Genomic DNA, 18473 nt, shown 5'->3' with positions numbered 1-18473 from the left:
TGTTTGCTGCAACTGGATGTGACCCCTGACTAGTCCAGCCTTCACGAGGGCTATGGAACCTAACCCTGAAATCTACTGAGGTTCTACTATACCTCTGCATGGAGTCATTACAGATAACAGCAAGTCTTTAACTCCTTGTTTTTATAACACATTTATATTGGCCATCCGTAGTGTAACTGAACGGGGGCAATTGGAGCAGGAGACCCTGGTGCTGCCTTTTGTGGGGGGAGAGGTGCATATGTATGTTTGTGCAAAACTGCACACACTGCTGCCATTGGTGCCACAGCACCACAACCACCACCTGCTGCTGCCTAAGGTGCAGGGATGCTCTGTTATGCCTCTCTAGGGTGCCAAGAAATAGCAACATATGTGGCATGGGAACAGCAGGTATTCAGTGACACCATGTTATTGTGCAACTAAAATAGGCTCAGTTAGTTACAGAGACTGACATTTTATGAGAGATTTAGACTGGTTGACCAGAAAGTGACATGTAGAATTGTTAACATCCATTGAAAGATACAGGCATGTGTTTGGAAAACATAACTTGCAAAAAAAAAAAAAAAAAAAAATCAGGTAAAAACAGGATAAATTCATATTTAAAATATGGTCAGTATTGGGCCAAACAAAGGAAAGGCAGAACTTAGAAGGATCAAATTAAATGGGAAGAAAATAAGACTTCAGTGTGAAAAATAGTAGAAAAACTTCTTGTATTTAATCTTTACAATCAGTCCAGTTTAGGATACTTTAAATCAGAACGAAACTTACCAGAATAGTTCAGAAAACTGTCTGTAAAGAGGAACTGTATTGATATCCTCAACTTTCAGTTTAAGTCTGCCCCATTCTGCCTTCAATACTGACAACTGCTTCCATATTATCAAAAAAGATCTCATCAAAGTGCAGGAAGTAAGCGGATTATGTTGCCTCCACAGAGCTTTGGACGTCTTTCCACGACTCTTTGATAGGCTGGCATTTGATTCAACTATTTCTGCCAAATTCTGCTTAAATTATTATGGGAAAACATTTTGTTACAATTAGGCATTGCATTCATTTAATAGAAAAAGACAAGCCACTATATATTTGTTAGAGACTGAGTGAAAAGAACACAGTACAGAAGTGTCCTGCAAAATGCTAGCTATTATTTCATTCCCATGAATACTGATATACAACAGAGTAGCCTGAAATAAGTTACCTAGAAGATAAATCCCTCCTGAGTCTTTCACCTCAATAAAAGTTCCCTGTGAATCTCTGACAAAAGTGCCTTTATAGAAATCAAACTCAGTTCAGTTTCTGAAGGAAAAACACCCCAAAATAAATAAACGTTGTGTTCTTGGCTCATTTCTTGACACCTGCACCTCCCAACAGCCTCCAGGGATGCTATCACTACTCATTTACATGCTGACAGATTGGTAGGTTTATCTACTTCCTATCAGAAATGTCTTGAACCACTGTGCATCCCCTGAACCAAACCTTTGTGTAGATTCTGGAAAGACTTAACTGCACCCAGTGACCCTTCACTACATTGATACCACAGTACAAATGTTTTTGGAAGTACGATCTTAATCATACAGCTCTTGTTGTTGGAGGATGGTCAACCCATTCCTTTCCTCCCTCCACTTAGAAGCTCTTGTTAAAAGTACAGCAAGGTGTTTCCCTTCTAGTCCTCTGTGGCACAGTTGGAGGAAGTCAAGTGATACTCTGTCCTCCCTCCCCATCCTTGTTTCTAGAAATAGCAAGTAGCAACAGCTGGTGGTTAGCAGTAGCCCCTGTGAAGGAGCCTGTTATTATGTCTTTCTGCTCAGGAGCATTCAAAAGTTCCTTTGAAATAAACTGAAAGAACTTATCATGGAGTCAGGAATGAACTAGTTTATTCTAGCATAAATTACACGGGGCCAAAACCCATAAATTACATTCAACAAGTCTCAGGAGCGGAAGTCAAAGGGAGTTTTGCATGAAACCTATATAGCCCTGAATGAACAAATTGGCCAGAAGTACCTGTTTTTTCTTGGCTAAAGTTTGTTGTTCAGCATCATCTTCCATAACAACATCACAGCTGGTCTCCAGTATATCCTCTATTAGAAAATGAATCCCAACCAGCTCTCCATGAGCAATTTTTCGATCATCATTGCTTAGTCTGCATAGGCACAGCTAGAGAGATAGACACCTTTTGCAATATCCTAGATTATCTGGACAGATCTCAGTAAGCAACTACAAAACAAAGTTACTGGTAGTACACCTAAGATTGTGCACTATATACAACCAAATGACTTCCACTAGAAGCTTGTGGCATAGTGGACCTAAAAAACTCATGAAAAGACGTTGTGGGAGATGCCTGACAGCCAAAAAATATATAGAAGTGAGTCCAGTTTAATTATCTAAGCAAAACAAAATTCAAATGAGATGTGAATGGTAAAATAATTTTGGTTTCTGGGTTTATTTTTCAGAAAATAGCGCTGTTATTCAAGTGTAGCTCTGTTTTAATGCAGTGTGTTATTTCTATCTTATCACAACACCTCTGGAGTAACTTTCAGACGTACAATTTGTAACACTCACCATACCTGCATGTAATAATTTATGGGAATTAGGTTGCTGATAGTGACTGGAAATGGTCCTCCATCCGCTAGTAATGCTCTCCAAGGAAACAGCATCAGCGCCTAAATATATTCATCAGTAGAAAGATAATGTTAAACAAATCTAAAGGGAACTCATTTAAGCTAAGGACAGGAAGAAAGTTGAGAGCTTATGTTAAAAGGTCTCCCTCCCCTCTCGCCCGTTATTTTGGAGGCATGAAATACATTGGATTAAAGTGTTCAGGTATCATACCCAAATGATGCTGTGCTTATGCAGCAAAGAGAAATCTTACTTTCCACAGTACACGTGTGCTAAGAATACTGGGAAGCGTGAGGACCATACCCCCACCGAAGATGGACAGTGTTTCAGTACAGTATTGCCATAAGGGAAGAGGAACTAACATAAGCACCAACACATCTAAACACTGAGGAGATGCAAGAGATGCCCTACTACATCGATTCTGAAGGAGAGTAAAATATTATTTAAGAGGGAGTTAGTGATTACAGAAAATTGCAGTTTTCTACATACTGAGAAGCAACACGTGTGAAAGCAATAGCTTAGGGTCATCCAGCAGGGTGTAATTGAATGAGCAGAGGAAAATTAAGACCTAATATCTAGAGACATCTATTAACCTTTGTGTCTGGGAGCCTAAGAATTCAGCTGAAAAAGACTAAACTTCAGTGGGCCTTATACCAGTGCCTAGGGCTAACTTTTTTTTTCCTTTTACATTTTACAACATTTGTCATCCCACTGAGAGGGTTTGTATGAATAAGTTGGCAGCATACTGTGTAACCTGACTCAGAGCAGGTCTATGTGACACTGTGGTTAAGATGCTGTGACCACTGCTATGACCCACACCCTAGTGCTCTCATCACAGAGACCCTGGCAGACCTATGCCAGTGTTAGCAAAAGGAGGAATTTTGAAGTGAGCAGACAGTCAGCAGGGGCACTCTGAAACAAATAACAAATCAGCAACAAACAAAGATCAGTCAGGTCAAACAACAGGGGCAGTCAACAAGTGATGAAAAGCCTTGGGTATACAATGCATTCAACAACTCATGACTGAAAGGAAAGAAAAGACAACTCATGACAGAAAAGAAGCCCTGTCACTACAATTCAAATAGTCAAAATGGCCCGATATCTACTGTTGGGAACAGTCCTCTATTTCGGCAGCCAGAGATATGACAATACAGAGAAATGGCTACTTTTAAAGAATCTGTGCCGATTAGAAGATTTTCTGGGTCCCCAAGTCACAAAGCACAATTGACTGTAGTCACAGGCTGCTTGTACATGCCACGGGGTGGGGGTTAATTTGGGTTAGTTCTCCCTAAATTGAAACAGTGGGTTTTTAAAAACACGGCTTCAATTTAGGGAGAATTAAACCAAACTAAACCCCCATGGCGTATACGCAAGGGTGGGAGCCTGATCCTTACCTGCCTCTTCGCACAGGGGGAGGAGTAAGAGGCAGGGGGGTGAGCTGCCTGCAGGCCGAGCGGCCCCTGAGCTGCGTGGGTGCCCCCACTGGCACCCAGCCTGAGCGCCGCAGCCACGGAGAGAAGCACTGGCCCCCTGCAGCCACAGAGGGAAGCACCAGGCCCCCACATAGCTCAGGCAGGCTCCAGGGAGAAAAACAAAGAAAAATATGTCAGGCTCTCTGCTTTTTTTTTTTTTTCTTCTTCAGTGAAGCCTGCCTGCACGGACTGCTGCCAGGTCCCACGGTCCCCGAGCTGCCCAGGGCCTGCCAAGCCCCGAGCATGTCGGCTTCCAGCGCCCCATGCACTGTTGCACTTTGTTAGGTAGCAGACTAAAACACCTCGGAGATGCTTTATCTTGCTACGTACCAAAGTCATTTAAAGCAGAATTCGTGGCTGAGCATGCAAACAGCAACACCGTTAAAGCAGTGCGAAAGGGCATTTAAGCCGCTTTAAAGGCCAATTTTGTGGCATGTACAAAGGCCCACAATGACTGGAGATTTGAAGTTCCAAACGTCTAAGTTCTTCTTGGCATCTCTTGTGTATATACTGATAACATTTCATAAAAGCAGGATGTTGGCTGCTGTAGTTCTCCTGCTTTACCTGTTAGGGTTATGGTAGTAGGACTGTGTTGTGCCAGGGTTGACAGTAGGCTTATGTAGAGTTTAGATTATGGTTTGCATGGGATGGTTTGGATAGGGATGATCCTGCCTCGGGCAGGGGGTTGGACTAGATGACCTTTGGAAGTCCCTTCCAACCCTACCTCTCTAGGATTCTCTGCCACCACAGAATACAGTATCACAACAAGATTTCTTCCTTAGCAGCCAAACAGTAATAAAGAAGTCAATAATTCTTTCAAAGCACTCTTTACTCACGCTGGAACTATGTGGGTCCAGTGGCTGTGGGAGCCCGAACTGCGAAGCAAATGCACTCCTCACCACAGAGTTACTCAAAGGAGGCAGCCCGTGGTACATGCCGTCTGTAATGCTCTGGTAGGCCGAAATATTCCCAGATGACAAAAATGTTTCTCTGAAGAGACATCAGAATTCCCTTTTTAAAACCAAGCTAAATCCCAACTTTGTAAAAATCTCTCCTGTGTCACAACCCAAGGGTGTGATTTTGTGTGCGCGCGCTTCGGCACTGCTAAATTATTTCCCGCCACGAGGAGCTTTCTTTGTAAGGTGCATTTCTCATTTGCAAAGAGAAAACCCTGGTGCAAAGGAGTTCCTGCCACCCGCATGCAAATTTGTGTCCCACTATTGGCTAGTTCTAAATTATTCCCATGTGGCAGCTAGCGATTGGCTTGCTAGCTGTATAAGCGGCTTGAGCGGTTTCAGCCCAAGTTGGAGGACTCCACAACCATCTGGAGGAGGAGGACTTCACGTTTCGTGAAGAACTCCAAGCGCTGCAGAGCCTAACGGACCCAGCGTGTGCCTTAAGAAGGCTATAGGGGTCTGATCAACCTCTGGCCTCTCCCCGTCGCCGAGCGCGATCCCTCGATGAACCCCTTCCCTGCGTGCAAGTTCCACGGAGCCTAGCAAACTTCGTGTGAGTGTATCCAGAGCTCTTCTCCGAGTTGTTTTCTTCAGTTGATACAACAGGCTCGCGGTTTTAGAGCCTTCAGCCGGATTGGGCTAGAGTTCGCAAGATTAGAACTCTTGTCCGCTCTTCTTTCCTATCTGTAACTGCAACGCAAGCAAGTTTTCCTGCCTGCACCGCAACCACCTACCGTGTAAGTAAAATAATCTTTAATCAACTGCTATGCGTCCGTGCCTAATTCTAGTCTGCCAGCCTGCATTCCCCAACCCGCGTGCCAGGGCTGCTGGCCACAGCGCGCCCCCGAGGGCCTCGGACCGCTCCCGGCCCGCACATCCTGGAGCATTCTGGGACAGAATTAGATGTTAATATTAATAAGCTGGAATGAATGCACAATCTGTGTGCTGTGCCTCACAACTGACTGCGGTTTTGTGCTCAGGGGAAAGGCCAAATTGCTGTGGTTGGTGTGAATGCACTAACAGACCACTTGTGCTTGCAGAAAAATAAACCAAAATCCCCTTCTGTTCAGAAATACAAACACATCTTACATGAATATCCACCAGCTGGTTAATATTAACAAATAGGAAGCACACCTTATCAGCATCTGGGGCCACTAATGCAAGGTGTGCTCTTTGGGTTGGAGCACAAGGAAGGTCTTAGAAGTCACAGGTGGGACTATGAGTCTGGAGAGTTAGTTTCTAATCTTGGTTTTTATAAGAAGTTTGTGTATGACCCTGTGCAAGTCACCTTAGCCCACATTTTCAAAGGTGGCTTCCAAATATTGGTACCTTAAATGAAAAACCCCCAAGCTGATTTTCAGAGGTACTTAGCAGCTGCAGCATTCCACTAACGTAATGAAAAGAACACAGTAAACTTTGGAAACTACAAGCAAAGAGCCCCCAAATCTATTTAATCTTCCATAAAGACTTGGGGTATGTCTACATGACATAATACAATGCCTTGCAGAGACAGCTGAGTCTTCCTGAGAAGAACTTATTAGCACTAGTGGAATGCCATATTAATACTGTTCTACTGTTTGTTCAGAGTTGGCTGGGATACCTCTGCTCAATAGGGCTGTGCGAAGCTTCGGTCCCCGATTCGATTCGGTGGAAATTTGGCCCAATTCAGCGGCCGAAGCTCCGAATCTGAACCAAATCAGAGGACCTTCTAATCTCTCTGAATTGAATCGGAAAGATTGGGAAAGATCTGGTGATTCGGACACAGACACAGCTTTAAATGTTTTTTCTACGTACCTTTAGGTAGCAGGCAGCTCGTCAATGCTGTGATGCTGGGGCTCGTGGAGCATCCCACAGGAGCCCCACACCTCCCACGCCCTCCCGGCTTGGTGACTGGTGCCTCCTGGGTCTGGGGGGGCACCTGGGCTCCCCCTGTGGCCAATCGCTGAGCCGGAGGGACGGGAGGGAGTGGGAGGGACGGGACCCACGTGCTCCCTGGCAGACCTGAAACTGGACCAGAAGTACTTCCAGTTTACTTCCAGGTTCACTGCCAAGCACGTGGAGGGCCCCCCCGCACTCCTGTGGGATTCTCCATGCGCCTAAGCATTGCAGTGTTCACAAGTCACACTGGTACCTCCAGGTACGTAGAAAAAAAAACATTTAAAGCTGTGTCTATGTCCGAATCACTGATTCTCTGAATCAGCATCGAATCTTCAGATCAGATTTGGGTTTGGCCATATCAACAAATTGAATTACTGTCCTAGATTCAGGCCAAATCTGAATCAAACAGCGCTCGCTCTGCACACCTCTGCTGCTCAGTGCTGCTACATGCATATACTCTTAAAGACACAAAGCTAATTTGTAGTACTCTCTATACGCATTTATAGACCAATATACTATATAAACTAAACAACAGTCTAGATAGAAAACAGCTTTCTAATTTCATTTGACTTTCTCTTGTACAGATACTTTTCATTCCACTTCAATCCCACATTTAAATGTTAAGGAGTAACACCAACCTATTTCCTGAAAAGTGATGAGCTCCCTTAACTCCCCCTCTCTCCAGAGGCTGTTTAGGGCAGGGACCTTATCTGTTGGTATGTGGCTGTAGAAATGAGCATTTTTTTCAAAAATGGGTTTTTAAAAAGTTTTAGGGACCTCTCACAATATTCATGGCTGGAACACACCAAAGAGTTCTTAAGAGAGCAGCCTGCACTGCTGCTGGGATTACACTATAATCCCAGAGTGGAGAAAATGAATCAAAATTAATTACACACACACACACACACACACACACACACACACCAGAGTATGCAATACAGATGTAACACGTCATATTATTTTCTGTCAACATATGCACCCTTATCAGAGGGAAATGTTTTCAGAGCCAACTGCCCCCATAATGCCTTAATCAGTAAAAAAAAAAAAAAAAACGCCAAGTTCTTTAACCTTTTTTTTCTATTTCTGGTTTCTTGCAGGTCAGCAGAAAACCCTACCTAATTCAGTCCACAATATATATGCTGCAGTGCCTCATCTGCCATAACCATCTGAGGACACAACTGAATGACATGTAAAAAAAGAATGTAGGATGCTCTATTTCAACTCTCTGCACAAGACTCCCTGAGTGTGCTTGTAATATACATCTTTCACCATTAAGATCCCAGTCTGCAGAGGGAAATAGCTGGTTTAATGAAATAATTTGCCCTTATTTTGTAATTTTATTTAGTTTGTGACAGCAGCAACAACATTGCAATGAACATTTAAAAGACTAATATGAGCATCCCTTAGCTGGTCTTTTAGGCCCTCTCTGAGACTGAGGCTAAGAATAATGGAACTGCATGAGGGCCAGGCAACTTTCAGCTGAGCTCCTGCTGCTGCTTCCTTCCCCCACCCCCTAACCTCCCTGGCTGTGGCACGGGTGCAGCTTCCAGTCAGCAAGGGCTATGCCAGCGCCAGGCAACTGGAAGCTGCATCCATGCTGATGTCGCTTCTCCCTCCCTATCCCCCTTTGCGCCCCCTCCCCCATTCACCTTCCAACTGCAGCACAACATCAACTCAGCTTCCCGCTGCCTGGGCCCTCTGCAGCAGCTGGGAGCTGCTCTCCTACCCCACCTGTGGAGCAAGGGGCCTGGGGAAGTGGCACCAGAGAGGACACAGCTCTCAGCTACCTGGCCCCAGCATGGGCAGAGACAGGGTCCCCCCACTGCTGATGCACTAATAGAAGCCACCCAGTCCATGTCAAACCAAAACCAGATTGTTCTGGCCCCTGACTTGAAAAGATTGAGAGCTGCTGACCCAGGACATACTTCCTAAAGAAAATGGGGTTTTTTTAGAACACCCTTTATAGAGGACTACTTTAAATTCTTTCCTGCTTGTGTTCCTTCCCCTTTCACTGCACTAATTCATGGTCAGCACTTCATAAAACAGACTAGCAGGCAAGATTTGATGGCATTAGCACTTTTGATTCTTACCGTAATAGATGCCTGACTGTTGCATCAAACTGTAGAAACAGAACTTCTCTATGAAGGATTACCAGCTGGGCAACCTGGTGGGGATCCAGGGGGTTCTGAAGGTTATCAATCATTCTCTGTATCTCCTGAAGTTCAGTTCCTAGAGTTCCCAAAACAATAAGTCCACTGAGTCAGGCAACAAGGAATACATACTAACATTTATTGTCTTTGAGATCTATTTTACCCTCTAAAGTCATGAACTTTAAGGACAAAAAGGTTGGTTTTTTTGGCAGCAGAATTCTTTTTTCCTGCCTCCCTTCCTCTGGGAAACCAGAGAAGAATGGTCTTATATTCTTTTCAGCACTGCAAAAAAAGTTAGAGAACGATTATGGCAGGGGTGGGCAATTACTTTGAGTGGAGGGCCACTTACCGAGTTCTGGCAAGCTGTTGAGGGCCACATGGGTAGTTCCACCCCCTGACAGGTGCCCTACCCCCTGGTCACCATCTTGGGACCAGAAACCTAACCCCTGACCTTTGCCACCAGAAGTCCCTCCCCTTGCCCCTGGGAGTACTCCTTTCAACAAGGGGTCTTGCCATCTCAGAACCAGAAAAAAAACCAAATTATATTCTAAAAATTGAACATAGGCAACATTCATTAATATGATTTAAAAAAAAATATTTTTGTCCTGATTTACATGTGCTTGTGTAGTGTACATAGAGGTGATTACACCGTAGTTTAAAATGAAATCTTACTCTTGTATATTGTGGGGGATGGGTATAGGTTTGTGGGGGCTGTGGGTGTGTGGGGGGGGTGGATAGATGTGTGGGGGTGGAGCGAGGGAGCATAGATTCATAGATTGTAGAGTCAGAAGGGACCACAATGGATTATTGTGTCTGACCCCCTGCCCCGGCAGGAAAGAGGACCAAGGTCAGATGACCCCAGCCAGGTGACTATCTAGCCTCCTCTTGAAGACCTCCAAGCTAAGCAATAGCACCACCTCTCTTGGAAGCCCATTCCAGATCCTTGCCACCCTTTCTGTGAAAAATTTCTTCCTAATATCTAACCTAAATCCACTCTCAACTAGTTTACACCCGTTATTCCTAGTCACTCCCTGGGGCGCCTTAGTAAACAGCGCTTCCCCTATTCCCCGTTGACCTCCCCTAATAAATCTATAGGTGGCCACAAGATCTCCTCTCAGCCGTCTCTTGTGAAGGCTGAAGAGATTCAGCTCTCTCAACCTCCCCCCGTAGGGTCTGTCACGAAGGCCACTAATCATGCGAGTGGCCCTCCTCTGGACCCTCTCCAGATTCCCCGCATCCCTCTTGAAGTGTGACGCCCAAAACTAGGCACAGTACTCCAACTGTGGCCTGATCAGTGCTGCATAGAGGGGGAACATCACCTCTTTTGATCTCTGGGTGCGGTACCTAAGCCAGTTGGCCACCCACCTGACCGTGTAGGCATCCACTCCACAGTCCGCTAGCTTCCCAATGAGGATAGGGTGTGAAACTGTGTCAAAGGCCTTCCTACAGTCCAGGAAGATGACATCAGCCTCAGCTCCCTCGTCCAGGCAGTGTGTGACCTGGACACAGAAGGCTACAAGGTTTGTCAGGCAGGATCTACCTGTGACAAACCCGTGCTGGTGTCCCCTCAGCATAGTTTCCCCTGCTAGGCCTGCACAAATGTGTTCTTTGATTATGTTCTCTAGCATTTTCCCAGAAATAGAGGTAAGACTGACTGGTCTAAAGTTACCCAGCTCATCCCTTCTCCCTTTTTTGAAAATGGGCACCACATTGGCCCTTCTCCAGTCCTCAGGGACCTGGCCAGAGCAGGTGAGCTCAATCCTTTCTTTCAAAACAACAATCATTTTGCCATTGAAAACAAAGGGAGGAGGATCAAAAACATTCAGACAAATAACATCAAGGTCAAATCTTCATGTTAATGCAGTACAAGTCTTCATTTAGTAAGAGTTGGAGTGTACTTCTTTGGCTAGCAGTTTACATAATTTTCCTTTGTAAACAAAAATCTAATTCAACTCATCTTCTACAATAAATTCATTGCAAGAATCAAATTTCATATTGAAAAGGTTCAAGAATTTCAGCTGTGATTAAAAGAGAGTGTTCTTTAGCAATAATTTTGCACTAGCCAAACACTCTGACAAGTTCCATCCCTTGCAGAACACTGTTGGGGAACACAGGACAGTTTTAAATTATTTCAGTAACTGTTGAAAAGGATCAATTGATAGGTAATTGATGATGCTTAGACAACAAGGACAGTCTGAGATAAAGCATTACAGGATACCTTGACAATTAGAAGAAAGATGGCATGTGACAAAGCCTCCATGTGGGAAAAAGTACAGGTTTGAGAGCAAAAACTTAAAAGTACAGCCATGAGAATGTAATTATGGGACTTGTTCAATGAGTGATCTGGAGTTACATTCAGGTAAATTTTCTGCTCTTTATTCCCCATTTGCATTGAAATTCCACAACATGGAGTTGTGGGAAACCCAACAAAATTCTAATATACCTTATAACATCAGAAGAATTGTTAACTAAGCTTCTCCAGCAGAATTTCTGGCCTCTTTTCCCCCCACTGTTTTACCCCCATTATAAATTAGGGATCGTGTCCTGAGTCTGATGGAGACATGCTGCTTTTACATTAGTGCAAGAGGAAAGTTGCTTGTACTTAGTAATGAGTGATCCAGAAAGAATACATTTGGGCTCTTTGATTCTAGTCAGAGCTAGGAGCGCAGGCAGTCTGGAAAGCCATCTTGATACAAACACTGAATCTAAATATGCTGACTATAGAGACATTTTTCATTGGAGAGCCACACTTTAGAAAGTAGCAAGGTGGCTTATTAAAAGGCTAGTTCTTTGAGAGGTATTACAGACGAGCAAAATGGAATGCGAAGGAGTTGAGAAAAGCCTGCAGCCAGGAGTGAGATGGGTTTTCATTCAACAAAAAAAGTGTCTTAGGTAAAGCCTGTAAAGAGGCAGGCTTTCACTCATGTCTTCACTCCAGGAAACAGTACTGTGTCCCACATGCTGCACCATGATATTGTATGGAAACTCAAGGAATAAAACTTAAATAGGCTTTTCTATTGTGAATTTTAGAAGTTCCTGCTGTAAATACCCTTGTACTCCTGTCAGTATGGACATGTGCACCACATTCATTGGATTTTTCCTATGCAAAGGAGGCCATATAGGTATTTCATCTTCCTGTATTTATTTACAATTTTTCTAACATTGGAAAGACAAACAATGCATCCACTTGTACTGCCTTGTTTTTATAAACTCTAGTTTATCATACAGTAAGCAACCCCATCCACTTTACCCAATACATGGCAGCCCTGTAAATGGGCAGTTCCCAATCTATGGTATGCAGACCACCAGTGGTATGCAGACAGCCTGTCAGTGGTACGCATTAACAGATTTATTATAATTACTTTATATGACAAAATTTGCTGGCGGTACTTAAGGTTATATACTTTTAAATTGATGGTGCGCAACCTGTCATAGTTTGGGAACTGCTGCTGTAAACCGTTACTGAATCTCAGAATGCTAGAACATCACTGTGTTAAATACGCACTTGCCTAGGAACAAGAGTTTGGTCCAGAAAGCTTGCATATATTTGTACCAGCCATACAGTTGGTCCAATAAAAATAATTCATGCCTCTTGCATATCTCTTGGACCATCATGGCAGCAGCATCATATCAACATTTCTGAAATCATCAGGTATTTTTTGGTTTAGTAAGAAGGGCACCTCCAGTTCAACTGCACCAAGGGCAGTGAGCTCTTCTCCTGTCTGAAGGACCTTCAGTGTACAGCATGGAAGTCATTGGATAGGACATAAGATAGTCCAACCAATTAAAAAAGGTTTAAACAAATAGTTATTCTTTTCTCCACAGTAAGATGAAGAAAGGTTACAGAAGGAGAAGGAAGAAAAAGATATAGTGACTAAAGAATGGGATGGAAAGGCAGGAGATGTGTTCCTTGTAGGTTGGAACAAGAATTGCAGTGATATGATATGGAGGGTGACAGCAGGAAGCTTGCAGGAAAATCCATGTGTTTGAGGAATTGAGCAACAGCTCTGAGCAAACACTGCACCTCATGGCTGCAAGCAGCAACACCGAGTACTGTACAGCATATTTAAAATAAAGCAAAGAGGTCTTGCAGTCCAAATGGAGTCCCTTAATATTGCATAGAGCTGTGTGCATGAAACATACTTCAATTACTTCATCTGACCTACGAGAGCAAAACTGCTTACCTACTTCACAGGGGTGCTGCCCAGCATATTCATTCATGTGTGTAAAGGACTCTGGGATCATGAAACACATGAAGTGTTAGCATTATGAAACTGAACATGTTTGATTTTAGGCCAATTTATAATCAATCTAAGCTTTGAAAGAGCAAAATATGGGGGCTGGCAGAAAGATATTTTCTGGAGCTAATACCAAGTCATATACTATATATATTTTTAAGTGAAAAGCACCCTTTCAGCCTTTAACTTTTCTCAGTCTCTAGTTGCAGTATGTATTTAGTGAGCTTGTTGCAAACACTGAACGGCTATCACTTACCAATCCTTTCAGTCCCTCCCCAGTCTGCAGTCAGACACTCAGGATTTAGGGTATCAAAACAGCTTGGGGAGTTTCCTAACTGAGCAAAGCTCAAAAGGTATGAGACAATGTCCAGAAGGGCAGCCACCATCTGCAGACTCAACCTAAGAGCTCTGTAAGCAGCCTGCAGACAAGATAAAGCACAAGGGAAACATGATACTATAGCAAATCTTCATGAATACACAATACCGATAGGCTTTATGTTGGATTGCATGGGGCACTGGAGAAACATAAAGAGGCTCTCTTCCGATGAATTTACAACTTAAAAACATCTGGTTATGTTGAGCACCGGGGAGTCCTGCGTAAGCATGCTTTTTACCATTTAAACAAAGATGAACAGCAATTTTCCAGAAACAGAGAATTAGTATGTTACCATATCTCCCTATTCCCTCACCCGTTTACATTTCCATCACCCCCCACTAACCTTTCTGTACAGCAAATACCTCTTACTGCCATTACTTGTTCCTAGTGCCTTCTGATTCTTACCCTTGTCCCTCAGTCAAGGAAGAACAAAAAGAATGAAAGAAAGAATTAACCCAGTTGGCTTTCAAGCGTGAGCCCTGCCACTTCCCCTCCCTTGCCAACGTGATGGGGAGGATATGGGCAGATGGGCAGTGGTAGAAAAGGATCAGAGATGTGCATTCTTGTCTCCAGGGAAAGGGGACCCAGCATGGCTGGTTTCAATTCTTTTAAAAAAAAGGTCTGAACTATCTGATATTACCTCTCTATCCTTTTATTCTCACTTCTATATCCCAAAAAGTAAATCCCCAGAGATACAGCCTTTCTTCTTAATGTCAGGTATACTTATCTGACAGGCCACTTCAACAGATCACCACACCACAGTCCATTTATTTCCCTGTGCTGGGCATGAGAGATGATTAATAAAGTATGTGTGAAAAGTGTGGTCTGTGCTCTAGACGCATCTACATGCTTCAAATTGGAAAACAAAATCTCTCTGTATGTTTGGTTTCTAAATACTCACCTTCTCTGGCAGCATTTTAAACATGATCAGCACTTCAGAAGAGTGAGGGATGAACCACAAATTGAGGAAAGCTTGTCCATCAGGAGACAGCAAATAACGTGGCCGTGGCTGAAAGGATCTGAATTAGAGGTAATGAGAGAGGCTCTATTACTTTTGGAACTTTTATCTAGCTATATTTTCATCAAATCCCCTGGAAAATTAAGGATGACATCCCGCAGTTCTCTCTCAAGGACTTAGGCAAAACCTGTCACTTGAGTCTGGGATTTACCTTCAGATTTGAAACGATTAGAAACAAGTATACCTGAAAGATAAAATGACAGCTAGAGTCCCGATCCAAAAGTCCACTGTACCAAGAGGAGTCATGTCTTCAATAGGCTTTTGATTGGGCCCTACCATCGACCCACTTAGGACACCCGAACATATGGCAAACGGTATCTCTATTCAGAGTACACTGTTGCTATCTTTTGCAAACTGGACTTTCTAGAATCAAATAATCAAAAATAATAAACTATGGGCTAGACCTGCAATATAATGAAGAAACACTGCAGCTAAAAGAGACCATAATTCAAGAATAGAAACAGGAAGCCCATTCTCACAAAGCTCTAAATGTCTCACGCAAAATGATGACTGGCCACAACTCTCCTTGGCTTCAAGGGGAATTGAAGACGTTTAATACCTCACAAGAGGCATTCATTGCAGGATTAACCTCTTGATCTCTTGGCTGAGTGGAAAAATTGTTCAGCTCTCTTGAGAGGAAAAATTGGTAGAGGGCAGAGCCATTTTACATAACGTAATGACTCCTGTCTGACTCAGAACCAGCACTGATGCATTCTACTGAACCACACCCAGCCACATTAAGAGGAAGCTGGCCCATTGTGGTGGCAAAAAATGTATACATTACAAAATGGGAAAATGAGCAGGGATCTTCAGGGTTTTAAGATCCTATCTGCTCCAGAAAAACACTTACAACATGAATAATGCAAATTCCTTTTCGTATAAGACAAGCTAAGCTACAGCACAGAAAGGGATAGCATCTACACAGATTATTTGTCAATATTCCCTGCAAATTTCAATATACAGCCCAGCTTTTTGGACCACAAGATGCTATACTTTTATAATTTAATATGGAGAAAAGTACTTTCCCGAATATCTTTATAAGCAAGGGAGCCATTTCTTGTCTCAAGAAATACGAAAGTGAAGTACGATATCGAACAGGTGTAGTATTGTATAAAAAGTTTAAACCCAGTTTGGGTATTACATTCAATTCATATCCAAGTTAGTTTTATAGTTCCTTCAAAATAAAAAAGGAAAGTCTGAATGATGGAGGAAGAAAATATAAGAAGCGTTGGTTTCTCAGGAACAGGAGAGTAATGAATTGTTATATGCTGTGTTATAAACTAGGGAACTATGTTAGGGTAGGATTTGTTTAACCAGCTGTTCGTCAACAATTTTTGTATAATGAATGATAAGCACCAACTGTACCCAAGGAAACATCACAAAGGACACTTTACTCAGTGACATTAATATTTATTCTATTTATCAATTTGTTTTCTAAGTTTCACCTCATTGCTCAGAAGCTGTATCAGCTGGGAAATACTAAACACAACAGCTGCAGTTCATCCCAAAGGCAATGGCATCAGGAATGAATATACTGACTTAATACACCGTCTACACGTTCTTACTCTTCACAGTTTAGGTTAGCATTTACATCATTCCACCAACAAACTCACTCACTCGCTCACCTCCCCACATACCTTTAATGCATGCATAACAATGTTTATTTTAAGGGTGATTTCTCCACAGTTGTGCTAACAAAAAAATACTTCCCAAAGGGTTTGGCACTGTCCACCTCTGTTGTCTTATGGTATATGATGTCTGTCACGGCGGGATCCTCGCGGAGGGCTGTGATCTACTTAAGGCCCTCTCGCCGCGCTACCCCGGCCCAAGGGCACCCTCCATTCTCGCCCGCCACGTCTTGATGTAATATGTAATAGGGAGGCTGCCTTGTGTTTCCTCGGGCCTGTCAGCTCCTGGACCCCTCGTGGGTCTCCCCATACAATGGCACTACCTAAGCACCCCAGCCTTATGGGCTATGCGTGGCTCCTACCTCCCCTAATACCATGCCCCAAGCCTCACAGATGTAGAGGATGTTGTTCGGTCTGTCTCTCTACTGTGGCCCCCCCTGGGCTCCCTCTCTCATGCCCAGCCTCCTGCTGGGACTCTCGTCTGGCCCACTCTGGGCCTCCCCTGCCGGTGTGGTTCCGCTCCAGGATTCTCTAGCGGGCCTCCGGTCCTATGGGCCAACCGCACGGATACCCTCCCTGACTCTGGCTCCCCGCGCTGCTACTCCCTGTCTTCTCAGGGGCAACCGCAGCGCCCTGCCTCAGTCTGAGGGGGATTGCCGCACTAGCCTGCGGCCGGGCTCGCTATGTCCGTGCGCCCACACTGGGCTACTCAATAACGTACAAGGGCGTTCCCCCTCTCTGGGGGCTCGCCGTGCCCACACTGGGCTACTCAATAACACACAATGGCGTTCCCCCTCTCCGGGGCTCACCGCGCCCACACAGGGCTACTCAGTAATACCGCCCCTTTCCTGGGGCCAGGGGGCTATGTTCCCCCACATGCAATCCGGGGTCTCGGTCCCCGTCCGCAACCTACGGGTTGCGCCCGTGACCCATTGGCTGCGCTCCTCGCTGCCAGCTGCTCGCGCAGCGGCGTGCGAGCTGCGCCTTCGGGGTCTATGTTCCCCCACACGCAATCCAGGGTCTAGGTCCCCGTCTGCAACCTACGGGTTGCACCCACGACCTACTGGCCGCGCTCCTCGCCGCCAGTTGCTCATACACTGGCGTGCGAGCTGCGCCTTCCCTGGCGCTATGAACAATAATGCGCCCTCCTGGCGCTAGGGCACCCCACTCTCTGGGGTCCCTGTAGTTGAGGCCTCCTCCAACCCCTACAGCCTCACCCAAGCCTCCGGGCGTAATAACACAACGCAAAACCACAAGCCCCTAGGCTGTAACACAAATGCAAGCCGCATGGCCATAACTCATCATCATAGCTCAAGCCTCCAGGGCTATCATGAGCTGTACTTGCAACTTAGGCTCCTTCCCATATCTCAGCCGAGGGAGCTCCTGCCTCTCCAACTGCTGGCAGAGAACTACCAGCCTAGCTTCGGCCCTGGGCTTTATAAGGGCCAGGCCCTGCCCCCTACAGGCAGCTGGCTCCGCTTGGTTGCTCCAGCAACCCGCAGCTGCGCTCATTACCTGAGCAGCCTCAGCTGGGCTCGTTATGTCAGGCCAGGGCACGCTCACTCGCTCCCTGGCAGTTTCTCCTCTCTTAGGAGCAGGCACTAAGGTGCCCTGCGACAATGTCTTTGAGAAGATGAGGACCTGTAATAGCATCTGCAAAAAGCCCAGGTGCCATTTGCCCAGGTAAGACATGGAAAAGTGTTCCAAATCCTATCTCTTATGTCGCAGAAAAGCCAACCCATGTTTTAATCGTATTTTAAAAATACCAGATAAAGCAGATTTCAGAAAAACACAAGACATTATTTTCTCCTATTTCTCTGATTTACCTCCACACAATGTCTGGCCATAAAATATTGACTGTCAAAGATATATCCACAATATTACCTCAGCATTTGAGTAATTTCTGTACTTTTCTAGGCCCAAAGAATACTACTAATGCTCAGATAACATTGTTGAGTTACCTAAAGCAAAAGTAGGAAAATAGTGGGTAGCTACCTTGTCAGACAATTTCTTTCATTGCCTAATTTGGAACCCTAAAGAAAGCAATAGGAAATAATATTTTCATTGATATGAATAGGATTTCAGATCAGGACCCTTGATCTATCTTTTCCAGTACATACACCCTGGACTCACTTTCTGATCACAGCTCC

The 18473-nt window shown here is 44.5% G+C and overlaps 1 protein-coding gene across 6 annotated transcripts in view; it reads right to left on the bottom strand.

The window, feature by feature from the left end:
• The window catches only part of CCDC162 (uncharacterized), a 153004-nt gene that overhangs the window by 41041 nt on the left and 93490 nt on the right, over nt 1–18473 (bottom strand). For 5 of the 6 annotated variants that reach the window (XM_059732773.1, XM_059732782.1, XM_059732784.1 and 2 more), the window contains exons 28-34: nt 14579–14696; nt 13558–13720; nt 9004–9142; nt 4916–5069; nt 2556–2651; nt 1993–2145; nt 766–998 (exon numbers count right to left, since the gene is read on the bottom strand). In XM_059732773.1, coding sequence (XP_059588756.1) covers nt 766–998; nt 1993–2145; nt 2556–2651; nt 4916–5069; nt 9004–9142; nt 13558–13720; nt 14579–14696 — 1056 coding nt within the window. The remainder of the gene's footprint in view (nt 1–765; nt 999–1992; nt 2146–2555; nt 2652–4915; nt 5070–9003; nt 9143–13557; nt 13721–14578; nt 14697–18473) is intronic. The other variant, XM_059732771.1, reaches the window with a different exon arrangement.

The sequence above is a fragment of the Alligator mississippiensis genome, chromosome 1 (assembly GCF_030867095.1).
Source record: "Alligator mississippiensis isolate rAllMis1 chromosome 1, rAllMis1, whole genome shotgun sequence".
Classification (NCBI taxonomy): Eukaryota; Metazoa; Chordata; order Crocodylia; family Alligatoridae; genus Alligator; species Alligator mississippiensis.
Note: the sequence above shows the minus strand (reverse complement) of the source record. Positions and strands in the feature narration are given on the sequence as shown.